General features: G+C 43.2%; 1 protein-coding gene across 5 annotated transcripts in view; it reads left to right on the top strand.

The window, feature by feature from the left end:
• COL16A1 (collagen type XVI alpha 1 chain) overlaps positions 1-18081 on the top strand; it is a 215668-nt gene that overhangs the window by 48009 nt on the left and 149578 nt on the right. For all 5 annotated transcript variants that reach the window (XM_067460593.1, XM_060785720.2, XM_067460594.1 and 2 more), the window contains exons 5-6: positions 13953-14076; positions 15291-15566. In XM_067460593.1, the coding sequence (XP_067316694.1) occupies positions 13953-14076; positions 15291-15566 (400 nt within the window). The remainder of the gene's footprint in view (positions 1-13952; positions 14077-15290; positions 15567-18081) is intronic.

Below are 18081 nucleotides of genomic sequence, written 5' to 3'. Positions count from 1 at the left end.
CCTTCCTTCTTTCCTTCCTTAACCGGGCAGCCAGTCCTCTTAGCAAGGAGTGCTAGCATGCAGCCTCCAAGTTAGAAAGTTTTCCCATGCCTGGTGTAGATGCACTCCTAGATGAAGTCCATGACATTTCTTATACCCAATTATTTCCAGTTTCTTACCTTTCATTCCAGAGGTGCTTGGCCTCAGCTTTCTCTAACCTATGGCTCAAGCTAGATCCAAAACTGAGAGGGAAATCAAAAAGTAGGGTGAAAAATATTTTTCTTTCCCTGTGTTGCAATGTATCAAAAGAAATCCTTCCCAAACACATGCACCTTTTTTGAATTATTGATGATTTTGCAACACCAGTTTATTAAATAGGTTGCTTTGGCTGCTGGGACTAGGTGTGTTTGTTTAAAGCCTTGGCGAATACCAAGGGAGCCAGTTCTGAGCTCCTTTGGACAATTCTTGTTTTGCTGGGATGATTCATGAACCAGGCACAAGGATGACCCCAACAGGAGCCAATGGGAGATGGATGGCATGGAGCCGGTTTTGCAAGAAATGGACAACAAAAGGATCCATTTGCATCCAGCACCATGGAGATGCCAGCAGTTTTGGGGCCAAATCCCATTCTTCTGGGCCTTATTCCTTCCCTGTGAAAAGGAAGGTGCAGAGGGGAAGAAACTCTCCATCCACCCACACAATGATGATGAAACCGTCTGCACGGAGAGATAACTGTTGCAAAGCCTGACTGTGCTCATCCGTCACCAGGGGCCTCTCTGTGCCGTAATCCAAGAGATGCTTATCGGAAAGAGTTGTTGTGATGATCGTGTAATGGAAAGAACTCGCTGCTACTTTCTGCACTAGTCACAACCCCATGGTGATGTTTTTTAACAACATCATAGCTGTTTCTAATTCATTTTCGAGGACTGGGTTTTGCAAGACACAATAAAAATGTCTTCCCCAGTTCTCAAAGAGAGTAAGAGGAATCTCAGCAGGAGAGCAATGTTTTAAAAAATACTGGCGTATATACCCAGCATTCCCTTGGTTAGGTGCTTTGTAAAGCTGTGTGTCAGAAATGCTCGTTGTTTGCTTTTTGCTTTTTATGAACGGAACCATTCAGAAATGCATATTTGTATAATGAGAACTCCCATCAGCCCAAGATCTACCTGGGCTTCAACTTGTGCCTCTTCTCCTAACTGGACAGACTGCTGAGCTATCTTGTTGGGCTGCATTTCCCATCATCCCCAGGCTACCTAGCAAAGGGTTAAAGATCTGACGTCTAGTGAAGCAGAGAAGTCTCAATATTTTGCAAAACTACAACTCCTACACTTCCATAGCATTTTCTTTTGTGTGTGTGTCAGGAGTGACTTGGGAAACTGCAAGTTGCTTCTTGGAGAACGGGAGAAGTTCCAGCAGACTGGAGGAGGGCCAATGTGGTCCCAATCTTCAAGAAGGGAAAAAAGAATGACCCAAACAATTACCGTCCGGTCAGCCTCACGTCGATACCAGGCAAGATTCTGGAAAAGAGTGTCAAGGAAGTGATCTGCAAACACTTAGAAACAAATGCAGTCATCGCTAATAGTCAACATGGATTTATCAAAAACAAGTCATGCCAGACTAATCTGATCTCTTTTTTCGATAGAGTTACAAGCTGGGTAGATGCGGGGAATGCCGTGGATGTAGTGTACCTGGATTTCAGTAAGGCCTTCGACAAGGTCCCCCATGACCTTCTGGCAAGGAAACTAGTCCAATGTGGGCTAGGCAAAACTACGGTGAGGTGGATCAGTAATTGGTTAAATGGATGAACCCAAAGGGTGCTCACCAATGCTTCCTCTTCATCCTGGAAATAAGTTACAAGTGGAGTGCCGCAGGGTTCCGTCCTGGGCCCAGTCCTGTTCAACATCTTTATTAATGATTTGGATGAAGGGTTAGAAGGCAGGATCATCAAGTTTGCAGACGACACCAAATTGGGAGGGAGAGCCAATACTCCAGAAGACAGGAGCAGGATTCAAAACGATCTTGACAGATTAGAGAGATGGGCCAAAACTAACAAAATGAAGTTCAACAGGGACAAATGCAAGATACTCCACTTAGGCAGAAAAAAACAAAATGCAAAGATTCAGAATGGGAGACGCCTGGCTTGAGAGCAGTACGTGTGAAAAAGATCTTGGAGTCCTTGTGGACAACAAGTTAAACATGAGCCAACAATGTGATGTGGCAGCAAAAAAAGCCAATGGGATTTTGGCCTGCATCAATAGGAGCATAGTGTCTAGATCTAGGGAAGTAATGCTACCCCTCTATTCAGCTTTGGTTAGACCACACCTGGAATATTGTGTCCAATTCTGGGCACCACAATTCAAGAGAGATATTGACAAGCTGGAATGCGTCCAGAGAAGGGCAATTAAAATGATCAAGGGTCTGGAGAACAAGCCCTATGAGGAGTGGATTAAGGAGCTGGGCATGTTTAGCTTGAAGAAGAGAAGGCTGAGAGGAGATATAGCCATGTATAAATATATGAGAGGAAGCCACAGGGAGGAGGGAGCAAGCTTGTTTTCTGCTTCCCTGGAGACTAGGACGCGGAACAATGGCTTCAAACTACAAGAGAGGAGATTCCATCTGAACATGAGGAAGAACTTCCTGACTATGAGAGCCGTTCAGCAGTGGAACTCTCTGCCTCGGAGTGTGGTGGAGGCTCCTTCTTTGGAAGCTTTTAAACAGAGGCTGGATGGCCATCTGTCAGGGTTGATTTGAATGCAGTATTCCTGCTTCTTGGCAGGGGGTTGGACTGGATGGCCCATGAGGTCTCTTCCAACTCTTTGATTCTATGATTCTATGTTTTACAATCCTATGGGAGGCTTCTCTCGTGTCCCCACATGAGAAGCTGGAGCTGACAGATGGGAGCTCACCCCACTCCCTGGGTTCAAACCGCCAACCTTTTAGCCATTTAACCCATTGCGCCACTGGGGATAAGCCATGGCACTTAAAGTGATGTCAAACTGCATTCATTCTGCACACTCAGAGGAAGAGGAAGGAATCTGAGGTATTCCTTAAAAATATTTATGCATATTTATATAATCCTGGTACTTTTTATTATTTTGGTAGCATTTCCATTCCATTCCAGCTTTGATATCCCAAAGGGTTGTTCATTGGTTCATCTCATCTGGGCATCTTAGATAGTCCCGATCAACCCAATATTAGAGCAAATATCCATTGACTATTAAAGTAAATATTGATTGGCTTTCACAAATGGTAAAATATGCCCCCTCATGTCATACCTTGGAGAGCACATTGTCTGGGGCCAACAATGCTGCTTTCAGCTTGGTGGGACAGCCAGACAACACAACCTGCAAACCATTAGGAGAAGGAAAAGGGGAACATTGCAAATAAATGAAAACCGGCTGCCCTTAACACACCCCCATCAGATATGTGTGTTGGCCTGGCAGGTGCCGGCCCATTGTCTTTGTTTTTGTAACCCTAGGAAAAGAACACCAAAACCAGAAGGTTTCCCATCAAGCCTCTGGCAAAGGAGAAGACAATTTCCCTTTTTCCATTCTGTTTTTGTTCCTTTCAGTTAATCTGCCCTGCGTGGCATTCTCTCCAAATACTGGTCCAACCAGGAGAATTGCAGAAATGAATTCCAGAAATGGAGCTCAGCTTCTCATTCTATCCATTTATGTGCACCTCTCTGTCTTACTTACTGATGCTCACATGGCTACCTCCTGCAAAGGAAAGAAAAACACAGCTTTGCTGTAGTTGTATAGAAGTGGTATCATTATGCAGTTGGGACAAGGAGATGAAAAACGAGAGCATTGCCTCCCAAATACAAATTCAACCCGCAGTGAAATTTTCCTTCAATCTCCATTAATTTTCTAGCATCAGAAAGAAAAATATACTGAAAGTTATCCTCACCTAGAACTCTGGTCTTTGCTGCATTTACATTCCCTCCTTCACTTTGCCTGCTCCGTCGTTCCAAAATATTCACCTGCATTTTCATTTATGTATTTATTTAAGTTCTACAGTTGGACCTCCATATTCATAGATTATACATCCATGGATTCATCCAACCATAGTTTGAAAATATTTTGAGGGGGGAACCCCCTAAAACAACCTTGATGTTGCCATTTTATCTAAGGAATGTCACTTTACTATGCCAATGTACCTTATACTCTGCCTCAAGCTGCAAGGAGAAGCATGTAAATAATAATAATAATAATAATAATAATAATAATAATAATAAATAATAAATAATAATAAATAATAATAATAATAATAATAATAATAAATCACAGAATCATAGAGTGGTTCTCAACCTGGGGTCCCCAGATGTTTTTGGCCTTCAACTCCCAGAAATCCTAACAGCTGGTAAACTGGCTGGGATTTCTGGGAGTTGTAGGCCAAAACACCTGGGGACCCACAGGTTGAGAATCACTGATAGAGTTGGAAGAGACCTCATGGGCCATCCAGCCCAACTCCCTGCCAAGAAGCAGGAAAATTGCATTCAAAGCACCCCAACAGATGGCCATGCAGCCTCTGTTTAAAAGCTTCCAACAGATGGCCATGCAGCCTCTGTTTAAAAGCTTCCAAAGAAGGAGCCTCTACTACACTCTGGGGCAGGGAGTTCCACTGCTGAACAGCTTTCACAGTCAGGAAATTCTGTTCAGGTGGAATCTCCTTTCTTGTAGTTTGAAGCCATTGTTCCACGTCCTAGTCTCCAGAGCGGCAGAGAACAAGTTTGCTCCCTCCTCCCTATGACTTCCTCTCACATATTTAAATATATGGCTATCATGTCTCCTGTCAGCCTTCTCTTTTTCAGGCTAAACAAGCCCAACTTTTCAAGCCGTTCCTCGTAGGACTTGTTCTCCAGACCCTTGATCATTTTAGTCGCCCTCCTTTGGATACATTCCAGCTTGTCAATATCTCTCTTCAATTGTGGTGCCCAGAATTGGGCACAATATTCCAGATGTGATCTAATCAAGGCAGAATAGAGGGGTAGCATGACTTCCCTGGATCTGTATTCTGAATTCACTTCTGACACAATAATAATAATTTATCGTGTCAGAAGTGAATTGAGAATACAATTATAATGTATAAAAAACCACAAACAAAGTTAAAACTCGGCTTTATACTAAATTTCCTTTGACCAGAAACTGGCTGCTTGGAGTGCCTCTGGTGTCAGTGTGAGAAGGTCCTCCACTATGCATGTGGCAGGGCTCAGACTACATTGTAGTAGGTGGTCTGTGGTTTGCTCTTTTCTACACCTGCATGTCATGGACTCTATTTTGTGGCTCTATTTCTTAAGGTTGGTTCTGCATCTCATGATGCCAAAGCTCAGTCTGTTCAGCGCCTTCCAAGTCACCCAGTCTTCTGTGTGCCCAGAGGGGAGTTTCTCATCCAGTCTTAGCCACTGATTGAGGTTCTGGGTTTTAGCCTGCCACTTTTGGACTCTCACTTGCTGAGGTGTTCCTGCAAGTATCCCTGTAGATCTTATGAAGCTATTTATTAATTTAAGATGTTTGCGTGCTGGCTGATATCCAAAAAGAGGATAGGCCAGAGATGTCAATGTCTTGGTCCTTTCATTACTGGCTGCTACTTTCCGATGGATGTCAGGTGGTGCAATACCATCTAAACAGTGGTATAAGATGTAGATATCCCATGATAATGCGGCATGTTTCATTAAGAGCCACATCCTTTGTTTCAATGTGATGAGATGTATTCCACATTGGGCATGCATATTCAGCAGAAGAGTAGTGAAGCACAAGGACAGACGTCTTCTCTGTGTCTGGTTGTGATCCCCAGGTTGTGCCAGTCAGCTTTCATATGATATTTCATATGATGATGATGATGATGATGTCCATAGATTTTGGTATCCAAGGGGGTTCCTGGGACAAAACCGCAGCAGATACTGAGTGCCCATTGTATTATTATTACTCATTCATATCCCACTTTTCTCCTATGATGGAACGTGGACCAGCTGTGCCTGTACCTTGGGAAGTCTGATCTGGCCACAGTGGTTCACGCTCTTGTCACATCCCGAATAGATTACTGCAATGCGCTCTACATGGGGTTGCCTTTGAAGACTGTTCAGAAACTTCAATTAGTCCAATGGGCGGCAGCTAGATTACTTACTGGAGCATCATGCAGAGAGCATACCACCCCCCTGTTATGTCACCTCCACTGGCTGCCGATCCAATTCCGAGCACAATTTAAAGTGCTGGTTTTGACCTATAAAACCCTATACAGCTCCGGTCCAGTGTACCTGTCTGAACATATCTCCTTCTATGTCCCACCTCATAGTTTAAGATCTTCTGGGAAGGTCCTGCTCTCGGCCCTGCCTCTGTCTCAAACACGCTTGGAAGGGACGAAGGACAGGGCCTTCTTCGTGGTGGCCCCCCACCTGTGGAACTCACTCCCCAAGTAAATTTGGTCAACTTCATCCCTCCTCACCTTTAAAAAAAAGTTAAAAACATGGATGTGGGACCAGGCCTTTGGGTAATTAAGCGGACAATGACAATAACAATGTTGACAATGGCTTGGAAATGGATTATGGATAAGTTTGATGAAGCATCCAACCACAGTTTTCGGCTAATAATGGACACCAGAGTGGTAATTCTTAGTAGATTTTAATTGTATTGTTTTAATGTTTTTAACTATTTATAATTATTGACTGTTTGTTTTTATTATGTATATATTGAGGCATTGAATTGCTGCCGATTGGAAGCTGCCCCCAGGGGGTTAAGAAGGGCGGGGTAAAAATATTCGAAATAAATAAATAAATGATCTTGGACAAGTTATTCAGCTTTAGAAGAACACAATGTCAAAAACTCCTCTAAATAATCTTTTTCTTAACCAAGTTTGGGCAATGCTACACAAAGCAATTAAAACAAAACAACCAAATTGGAGAACGTTGGAACCGTCCCTCTATTGGCAGGTCCCAATCCATGCCTGAGGGGTTGTGTTATGCTTCGTGAGTCACACATTTTGTGAGCTTTGTCTCGTCAATTAAATATTACCGGACCCTGGTTTTCATTGCTGGCTGCTAAACAATGGCTTCTCCCAGACACCCGTCCTGCCAAGACCTTGTGATGCCTTTGGGAAGTCAATAGTAGATAGACTTGAAATAAATATCTGGTGCTGATCAGAACCCAGAATGGGCTGTTGATGTTGCAATACTAGGAAGAATTCCACCCAGGAGACCGATCCCAGCTCAATTTTGCTGCCAAACCTCTCAGTTGTGTCTGGCCTGGATGTATTTTTGATGTTCAGAGAAATGAGCTCAGATGCAAGTGGGGTTGATGTTGCTACTGCTGGGAGATTTTTTTTTAAGTTGAACTGATTTTTTTCAGCGATAGGCCTGATGTGACCTCACTAAAGTATTTATTGGAAAATATGTGGTTGCCTTTTGAACAGCAGAGCTAATGGCTCTCTGTCAGTAGGCTGCTGAATTGGCTCTCAGCTTGAGTTGACCTTTTAGGGAACTCTCCAAAGCTTGTTGTTGTGTTATGTGATCTCAAGCCAGCTTTGGATTGTGTCAACACTATGAATGAGAGACGTCATTAGTCCTGGTCACCAACAACCCGGCTCAGGTTCTACAAACTCAGGGCAGAATGTGTTGACTTATAGTAACCCCATGTGTGGCTATGTGTGTGCCTTCAAGTCATCTCTTGATTTATGGATTTCTTAGGGTTTCTTAGGCAGGGAAGACTCAGAGGTGGTTTTGACAGTCCCTTCCTCTGTAATAGATCCTACCACACTGGTGGTCCCCCATCCAAGTGGTCATCCAGGACTGATCTCGCTGGCTTCCATGATCAGATGGGATGGGATGCCTTTAGGGTATTTTGACCCTAGATTGAATTTTTGAGTCCATTTGCTTGTAATTCTGCCTTTTTTCCTACTGCCTTCCACTTTACACAGTAAGCGATATCATCTCATGATATGTCCAAAGGACAGCTTAGTTCGGTAGTGTCCAGCCTTTGGTCCACCAAGGTTTGGACACAGCTGATTCAGTCCATTTAGCTTCTAGGGAGAACACAGGCTTTACTTCTTCTGAAAATCATTTATTTGTCTTTGGGACACCTTATGGTATCAGTAGGGCTCTTCTACTCCATAGTCATCATGCCGTGCCCAGGGGTGGCTCATCCATTACGCGAAGTAAGCGGTCGCAGAACACTTTTTTTTGCCAGGGGCGCAGAGGCACCTCTGTAAATGCCCCTCGACTACCACTTGAGGAGCGCCCCCTCAGCTCACAACAGCCCTAGCAGTCCAGGGGGAGCCACGGCTTTCTTGCCTCACTGCCGGGTGATCCTCTTCCCAAAGGGGCCGGGCCCTTGAGCCTTGCCTAGCCCCTCTCGTTCCTGCTCCACCCGGCCACCGGGTGCGCGAGCAGAGACAGCGCTCAATCGTTCTCCGCGTTAGATCCCTTCCCCATGACCGGCTCCCTTTCCTGATCCCCCAGTGCTCCACCCGCCTCCTCTCCTCTCCCTAATCCGTGGGTGGGCCAAGGGGCGGAGCTGCCGCGCCTGACCCACTTTGGGTCTGGAAGCATGTCTGAAGACCCCAGCGTGCGCACCAAAAGTCGCCTCTTCTCCTGACCTTCTCTTCAGCCATTGGAACCAAGAGAGAGAGAGAGAGAGAGAGAGAGAGAGCCCCTCCGGCTGGAGGTATCTCCCACCTCTGCTCCCTCCTTTGTTTTTGTGCCTACCTTCAGGAAAGGTGGGCATCTCCACCTCTGTCTCTCTCTCTCTCTCTGTCTCTCTCGCTCTCTGTCCCAATGGCTGAGGAGAAAGTCAGGAGAAGAGGTGACTTTTGGTGCACACGCCGGGGTCTTCAGGCACGCCTCCGGACCCAAAGCGGGGCAGGCAAGGGAGCAAGTGCGGCAAGTGTAGTTACTGGGATGTATAGTTCACCTACAATCAAAGAGCATTCTGAACTCCACCAATGATGGAATTGAACCAAATATGGCACACAGAACTCCCACGACAAACAGAAAATATATATCAATGATTGGTTGGGGAGGGGGGGGGGCGCCAAAATACTGTTTGCTTACCGTTGAAAATTACCTAGGGCCGCCTCTGCGTGCGGCCTTCCTCTTTTCCTATGGATTCTTTTTCTTTTTTCCTATGGACTCTACTGAGCATAGAATCATAGAATCATAGAGTTGGAAGAGACCTCATGGGCCATCCAGTCCAACCCCCTGCCTAGAAGCAGGAATAGTGCATTCAAAGCACCCCTGACAGATGGCCACCCAGTCTCTTTTGAGTCTGACCAAGATAAAATATATTGCTTTCGGAGGTTCCCAGATAAGTAAATGAACTTGTAGTGTTGAAAACACAATGAATTGAATTCAAGATGCAGGTTATTACCTATAAAGCCCTAAACGGTTTGGGACCTGCCTATCTTTATGATCGCATCTTCCCCTACAAACCTGCACGATCTCTAAGATCCTCTGGGGAGGCTCTCCTCTCGCTCCCACTTCTGTCACAAATGCAGCTGGTAGGGAGAGGGCCTTCTCAGTGGTGCCCCCCCTCCCCCAGCTCTGGAATTCTCTTCCCAGGGAGATTAGGCTGGCATCCACCTTGTCCAACTTTCGCAAAGTTCTAAAAACATGAATGTTCCCCTGTGCATTGTATTAGACAGTTCCCCAGAACATTTTGGCCTCCAGCTATGTTCCAAAATTCAGTCCCTGCACTTTACTATTGTTCCCTGCCCCGAGATATAGTGTTCCACTATATTGGCGTTTATCCCCAATCATAGCAACTGGTACTTGCACTTTATCAATCAGCCCTTTCCTCACAACTCCAAAGAGCCCAGAACTGTTTTGCTATTCCAGACTACTGGTTGTTTGTTGTTTTTATATTGTGTTATGCTCTTGTTTGTTTGTTTTTGTTTTATTTTGCTGTTTTATGAATTTTAATGTGTTATTTTAACTATGTTGATCATGCTTGTCCCCATGTAAGCCGTTCTGAGTCTCTTCGGGAAGATGGCGGTAGGGTACAAAAATAAAGTTGTTGTTATTGTTGTTATTGTTGTTGTTACAAGACCCATATCTTCTGGCAGACCAACCCAGTCCATTTTAAACCAGGAATTTTAAAATTTATATTCTATTGTATTTTATTTTAATCTTTGCACCCTTTATTTTAATACAAGTATTTTATAGTAATGTGGTTTGATGTATGCATTATAATGTATGTATTTTATAGTGATTGGTTTTATCTGGTTTTAAGCCGGGAGGAGGGATGGATAACAAATTATTATTATTATTATTATTATTATTATTATTATTATTATTTGAAACACAACAAGATGAGTCCACAGCAAACAAGATCACTCTGCTGGCTGTTGTATTGGATCACACGTCGGACACTTCCCAAGTATCTAGGACTGTGTGATGTATCGGCGAATAATGTGTGCAGATCCCAGTAGGGTGGCCTTTTGCAGCTGACAGATGGTAATCTTGTCAGCACCGATTGTGTTTAAGTGCAAGCCAAGGTCTTTATTAATTAATTAATTAATTAATACTTCTTCAGATGCATGGAGGAAAATGCCTGGGATCGGACATCACTGAGTAGTCTGTGTGTATGAATAGTATAGAAATTCAAAACTAGTGGGCATTATTTATTTATTTATTTATTTACTTTGCTTGTATACCGCAGTTTCTCAGCCCGTAGGCGACTCAACGCGGTTCACAACAAGAGCAAAAAGTCAATCATAACAACATACAATTTAAAAACCATTAACAGCATAGTATAGAAAGTAATGACACATCAATAACAACACATTAACGTCTCGTAACTAGAGTCGTGATCCAATTCGTCATCCATAATTCCGTTCCTATATTCATCGTATTTATCCGAATGCCTGTTCAAACAGCCAGGTTTTTAGTTTTCTTCGAAAGACCATTAACGAAGGAGCTGATCTAATGTCCATGGGAAGGGCGTTCCACAGCCGAGGGGCCACCACAGAGAAGGCCCTGTCCCTCGTCCCCGCCAGCCGTGCTTGTGATGCAGGCGGGATCGAGAGCAGGGCCTCCCCAGAAGATCTTAGAGTCCTGGTGGGTTCATAGGCAGAGATATGTTCAGATAGGTAGCTTGGACCAGAACCGTTTAGGGCTTTATAGGCCAGCGCCAGCACTTTGAATTGAGCCCGGTAGCAAATCGGCAGCCAGTGGAGCTGGTGTAGCAGAGAAGTTGTATGCTCCCTGCGCTCCGCTCCTGTTAGAATCATGGCTGCCGAGCGTTGGACTAGTTGGAGCTTCCGAGCCGTCTTCAAAGGCAACCCCACGTAGAGAGCATTGCAGTAGTCTAAACGGGATGTAACCAGAGTGTGGACTACCGTGGCCAAGTCAGACTTCCCAAGGCATGATGACGTAGTGATGAATTCAGTTTTAATCATGGACCTTGTGGGACAAAGGCAGGGGTAACTTGTGGGACAAAGGCAGGGGTAACCCAACAATTGTGGTCAAAACTTCATTGCCATGGCTACAAATTTGGCATTTCTTTTGCTATTGACCCATACTGCCTGCTCATAAAGCAGCTATGGCCATTGTCAACAGTTGTGCCATCCTCGTCCATGCCTAAGGGTTTGCGGCTCTTCATTGTCGCTGCACACCATGGGATTAAAGCATTTTGGAGGAATTTAAACACACAAACTTTCCTCTGTTTGTAGTAAGAAATGATTTAATGAGCTGACATAATGATTTTTTCTGGCTTTGCTTTACTTACAAGAACCATTGGGGGTGGGGGTAACCAATTAAACACTCTTTGGTTGATTAATCATCTCTCTTGAAATGTATTATTCCATTTCAGTGACATAAATGGGCATGTTGCCCGTACATGCTTTTTTTTTAGATATTGAAGAAAATGAAAGATAATTTGCAATTAAATCGATAATAGCAAGCCCTTTTTAAAAGCAAATGTCATCCTTCGTGTCCTCTGCTTCGTTCCTTAAGACGCAAGACCAAAATAGCTTCAGTTTTATGTGTGCACGCATCAGACCTTTATTCACAACCTTTCAATTAAAAGGACTCCCTAGAATAAAACAAAGTCATTGTGGATTAATCGGCAAATTAAAACTTATTTGAAGCTTGCTTCCACCTTAACTTTTATGCAGTCACGTGGACCTGTGTCCTTTCTTTTCGGTGTCACTCATAGTTTCACTCCCTAAAAAAGGGGATCTTGCAAAATCAGGGATTACATTCTACATGATTCCTTCCCTGGCACAGAATAAGTATATTTCCCTTCAGTGTTTATTTGAGATTTTGGTAAATTGGAAGAGATTCTGTGCCAGGGAAGGAATCGTGTAGAATGCAATCCCTGATTTTGCAAGACCTGAGCAGGACTTTTGATAACGCTTGGAGGTTTCTTGCTCATAGGGTTGGCATAAGTCTAAGCTATGTTAATCTATATAAATAAAAATGTAATGTTCGTTTGTGGGATTAACATAACTCAAAAACCACTGGACGAATTGACAACAAATTTGGACACAAGACACCTAACAACCCAATGTATGCCCTTCACTAAAAAAAAAAATAATTTTGTCATTTGGGACTTGTAGTTGCTGGGATTTATAGTTCACCTACAATCAAAGACCATTCTGAAGCCCACCAACGATGGAATTGAACCAACCTTGGCACACAGTTCTCCCATGACCAACAGAAAATACTGGAAGGGTTTGGTTTGCAGTGTCCTTTGGTTTTGTAGTTGTAGTTCACCTACATCCAGAGATCACTGTGAACTCAAACAATGATGGATCTGGACCAAGCTCTACACAAAGACTCAATATGCCCAAATGTGAACAGTGGTGGAGTTAGGGAGAAATAGAATCTTGACACTTGGGAGTTGTAGTTGCTGGGATTTATAGTTCACCTACGATCTCAGAGCATTCTGAACCCCACCAACGAGAGAATTGGGCCAAACCTCCCACACAAAACCCCCATGTGGGCCACAGCAACGCATGGCAGGGGATGGCTAGTGGTAAATAAGAATAGTTCTTGATGAGCTAATGTGGTTCCAGCCCTGGTTTCTTTTGCTCACACTTGGATGCAAAATGTACCTCCCCTTTTGAGAAGACATGTTTGTTGGCAGGAGTCTACTAGATGTGGATGTATGTGTAGAAGTGTGCATTCATACCTAACAGAGTCCTATTCACATATATAGTGCCTTCATCGTTGGGAAGACCATATATTTGATTAGGAATCCATTAGTTATGGATAGATATGTAGAACTGTACATTCATACCCAGTTGACTCCTATTCACTTATATGGACTTCCCAAGGCACCTTTGGGAAGACCATAGAGGTGAACAGGACAGATGTATGTGTGGAAGTGTACATTTGTACCTAAAAGGTAAAGGTAAAGATAGTCCCCTGACATTAAGTCCAGTCATGTCTGACTCTGGGGTGTGGTGCTCATCTCCATTTCTAAGCCGAAGAGCCAGCATTGTCCGTAGACACCTCCAAGGTCATGTGGCCAGCATGACTGCATGGAGCGCCGTTACCTTCCCGCCGGAGCGGTACCTATTGATCTACTCACATTTGCATGTTTTCGAACTGCTAGGTTGGCAGAAGCTAGGGCTGACAGCGGAAGCTCACGCCGCTCCCCGGAATCGAACCTGCGACCTTTTGATCAACAAGCTCAGCAGCTCAGTGCTTTTAACCCACTACGCCACCGGGGGCTCCCACATTTGTACCTAGTTGACTCCTATTCACATATATAGTCTTCCCAAAGGTGAAGACATAGTCATAAATCCAAAGCTGTAGGTTTGGGGAAGATACATCTATCCAAGATTATGAAGATCTTCTATTTGTCAAAACAAACTGTGGTGGAATCCATGGGATATGCTCACCTTGAAGAATCTTCCTTATGCTCGCGTACATCACTAGATGTCTTTGTCGCGTTGTCCAAGAGTCACCACTAGAGGATTTCTCCATGAAACTCCTATGAAAGGATGCTTCATATATTTTTCCTTCTTACTCCTAGACAGCTGTTCCCCTTGGGCTTGCCTGATGAATTCACCTTGGTGATCACCCTACTCTTGAAAAAGCAGACCACCAAAGAAAACTGGTACCTCTTCCAGGTTACTGATCGGCATGGATACCCACAGGTATGCCCAACTGGCATGGCTCAATCTATCTATGGTCTCAATCCTCTTTTTGCTCTATCATGACCTCATTATTTCTGCTGAAGGCCACTTCCAGCTACCTCCGCCTTTCCTTGACTAACTTTAATTAGATCATATTGAGTAATAGTGCTATTGTTTGCAATGCAAAGAATGTTCATCATTATTTGTAGTTCAATGGTGGACAAAGTAGGTCCCAACAGTTGAGAAACTCTGTTGGGAAGAATAACAGACCAGTGAGAATTTCACGCAATCTTCTTTGATGTTGAGATGATGCTGTGGGAAGTAGGCTGAAAAGTAACTTTCTGAACTACAGGCAGCCCTCCACATTTATAGATTTGACTATTCGTGGAACTGGTTAAAATATTCTCTCTAGAAATCTCTAAATCCTCTAGTGCAATTATGTGGTTAGCTTTACAACACAAGTTGCCCATAGAGTCATATTGGTGGACTTAGAGAGAGCACCTTCCTAGTTCCCCAGTGTGATTTGTTGTCACAATTCAAGTGGAAGTTGACCATAGTCATGCTGGAGGACCTAGAAATTCCTAGAATGGTATTCTCTCAGGTTAAAAAAGTAGTAATTTTTATTCACAGTTTTTTTTTATTTTCCTGGGGGGGCTGTGCCCCTGATCCCTGTGAATATAGAGGATGAAATGTAATGCATTTAGGAAATAATGAGTTATAAGATGTTGGTTTCATACCATAATAAATCCTTGGAGAGCATCTAATTCACTAATGGCTCAAAGCTCCAATCAAAACTATCTGTTAAACTGTGAAACTAACCACCATAATAATAATAATAATAATAATAATAATAATAATAATAATATCTCGCATCAAAAGCATTGCATAAATTAGTATAAAACTGATAAAATAGAAGGTATGCAGGTGGCTAAATATCTTTTGACCAAAAATGGGCAACAGCAACAGCGTTGTCTGTAGCCTCCAACAATTCCTCCTCTGTACATGAGGCAGGGCACAATGGACAAGCACACAGATGCATAATAATAATAATAATAATAATAATAATAATAATAATTTTTCTAGCTTCTCTACTGCCTAATACAGTCCTCACTCTCTCTCTTGACAGCCCTTTCTTGGTCTTTCTGCTTCTCTTGCTTCTCCTCATGTGCCATTCCTTTCTGCCTCTCTTTCTAGAAAGTTCTCTTAGTGAGCACCGTGTCCTTTCGCCCCCTCAGCTCTCCCTGGGCATCAACAGCAAGGAACGCAACCTGGAGTTCCAGGCCAAGGGCCAGGAGGAAGAGTTTGTCAGCGCTGTCTTCTCAGGCAAAGGGGTTTCCTCCATTTTTGACCTCAAGTGGCACAAGATGGTCCTCAATGTCCAAAGCCAAGTGGTTTCAGTCCACATTGACTGCAGCTACATCTCGTCCAAGCCGCTGAAGCCTCGTCGGCAGCTTATCACTGAAGGGAATTCATTTGTTGGACTGGATGCTGTGCAGGGCGCTCCTGTCTCGGTAAGTGATATGAGGCATCAAGGGCAACTCATTGCAGTGGGATGCTTCCCTTTCATCAGCCTTCACCTCAAAGAGTGATTCTACACTGTAGAATAAATTTAGTTTAATACCTCTTTCATTGCCATGTTTTAGTGTTATGGCATCCTGAGAGTTGTACTTGAGTCTTCTTATCCAAATACTTCTATTGCCTCTCCAAACCACAACCACAACTCCAAGGATTCCCATAGCATTGAGTCATGGCAGTTAAAATGGTCACAAGTTGAATTAAATCTACAGTTGTAGATGCATCCAAAGATATTGTCCAACCTGGAAAGTTGCTTTTAGACCCTCACTCCTGCTAAGGAATAAAAGGGAGGTTTGAGACCCATATAAGGAGCCATCATGTCCAAGATAATATCTGGTGGCAATTTAAAGAGGCTCCTAGAATTCAAGTTTTTTTTTTGCACTAGTTTTTTTAGCACTTCTTCAAATGTGTTTAGGTATTTAATGAAAGGAAGTGCTTCAAATTCCCTGCAAAAGCCCACTTTGGATAAATATGGTCTAATTTATGAGTCGTGTGGAAAGGTTTCCTCCAACGCAAAGTAGAGATGGAATGAATGTTCACCGTTATTCCTTTTTCAGTGTCCCAGCATTCATGAGATCAACGGCACAGCAAGATCTTTGTACATTTCCCCCTGTATTTATATGTTGCAAAGAATCCCAGGGAATTTTCCTGTATAGAGATATACATGGTTGTTTTGTACCAAAACAACTTTAAAAGTGGCAATAGAGTATCAGGAAGGAAGGATTAGTGGTCTAGAAAGCAGCATAAGAAAAGTTGCATATTTATACAAAAAAAAGACAAATGGTTGTGTATTTCCAGGAAGTGCATTTTGAAATCCTTGCAATTGATTAGCCAAAGTATCATTAACAACAAATGAAGCTATTTGGGGGATAAGTGCATTTTGTGATAAATCAAATGTTTTCCAGAAAGCCTGCTTGAAATTGGGTACCATTATGTGACATTCTTGGATAAAGCTTTAGTATGCCAACATTTCAACAGAACTGATGGTAGGATTACTATGATAAGGGTCAAAACTATTTCTGTGGCAAGATGGCTACTGGTATGTCCATGGCAATAGGTAGCCAAGGCTCTCAGATGAGAAAAACTAGGCCTATCCGCATTACATTCCTGCTACCTTTGGTCTGTGTAATCAGAGGTAAATGAAATGGTGTGTGTATATCAATGAAGTTGAAATGTGGGCTTCAATAGGTCCATGGATGGGGGTCTTGCAATACTGCCTTAAATAAGTCCATAGATGTGGGTTGGGCAATAGTGGCTTCAATAGTTCAATAAATGGGACTTTGGCAATGGTGGCTTCAATAGGTCCATAGGTAGATATCTTGCAGTGGTGCTTTCAATAGGTCCATGGACAGGGGTCTTGTAGTGGTGGCTTCGGGAAATCCATGGATGGGGGTCTTGTAATGGTTGCTTCATGAAATCCATGAATGGGGGTCTTGTAATGATAGCTTCAATAAGTTCATGGATGGGGGTCTTACAATGGTGGCTTCAGGAAATTCATGGATGGGGGTCTTATAATTGTGCCTTCAATAAGTCCATGGATGGGGGTCTTACAGTGGTGACTTCAGGAAATCCATGGATGGGGGTCTTACAATGGTGGCTTCAGGAAATCCATGGACGGGTGTCTTATAATGGTGTCTTGAATAAGTCCATGGATGGGGATCTTGTAATGGTGACTTCAATAAGTTCATAGATGGAGATCTGGCAATGGTGTTTTAAATAAGTCCATGGACAAGGATCTTACAGTGATGACTTCAGGAATTCCATGGATGTGGGTCTTGTGATGGTGGCTTTAATAAGTCCATGGAAAAGGATCTGGTAATGGTGGCTTTAATAAATCCATAGATGGGGGCCTTGGAATGGAGGCTTCAGGAAGTCCATGGATGGGCGTCTTGCAATGTGGGTCATGCTGTGTGAATGTGGTCCATCAGTCAATCAATCAATCAATTAACGTCCACCTTCATGGGTACATCTAATGAACAAGCCTGGTCCTTCTTTTAGGTTTCACCAAGGGAATGGTTGCTTTTTTGATAAGCATTAAGGAACAATACTCACTTTGAACCATGGATAAGTCAACTCAAATTTTTCAAACTAAAATATCTAGGCGTATACATGAGAATATAATGCCATTGCAAATGCAGAGCAAGAAGAAGCAGAAAAATAGGGAGTCTGGCAGCCAGAGATATAGATATAAGGGAGAGTGATAAAAGAGGTCATTGAGATTTCTGCCACCTAAATGAAATTTCCCATTGCCATCTTCCCCAATTTCTAGCATTGTCATAACTCTGAACTGAGCATTTAGAAATATAGTTTAGCATTCAATGAATGGAGCAGGCAATGCCAAAAAGGGAATGGGAACATGGTGAGTGGAAGAATTCAAAGTATCAACAATTTTCAACATCTCCCTTTCTGTGATTCTAGACATTTGGGGACTATAGGAGTGGCAGAATTCTT

Source organism: Anolis sagrei, chromosome X (genome assembly GCF_037176765.1).
Source record: "Anolis sagrei isolate rAnoSag1 chromosome X, rAnoSag1.mat, whole genome shotgun sequence".
Taxonomy (NCBI): domain Eukaryota; kingdom Metazoa; phylum Chordata; class Lepidosauria; order Squamata; family Dactyloidae; genus Anolis; species Anolis sagrei.
This window is presented reverse-complemented; position numbering and strand designations above follow the sequence as displayed.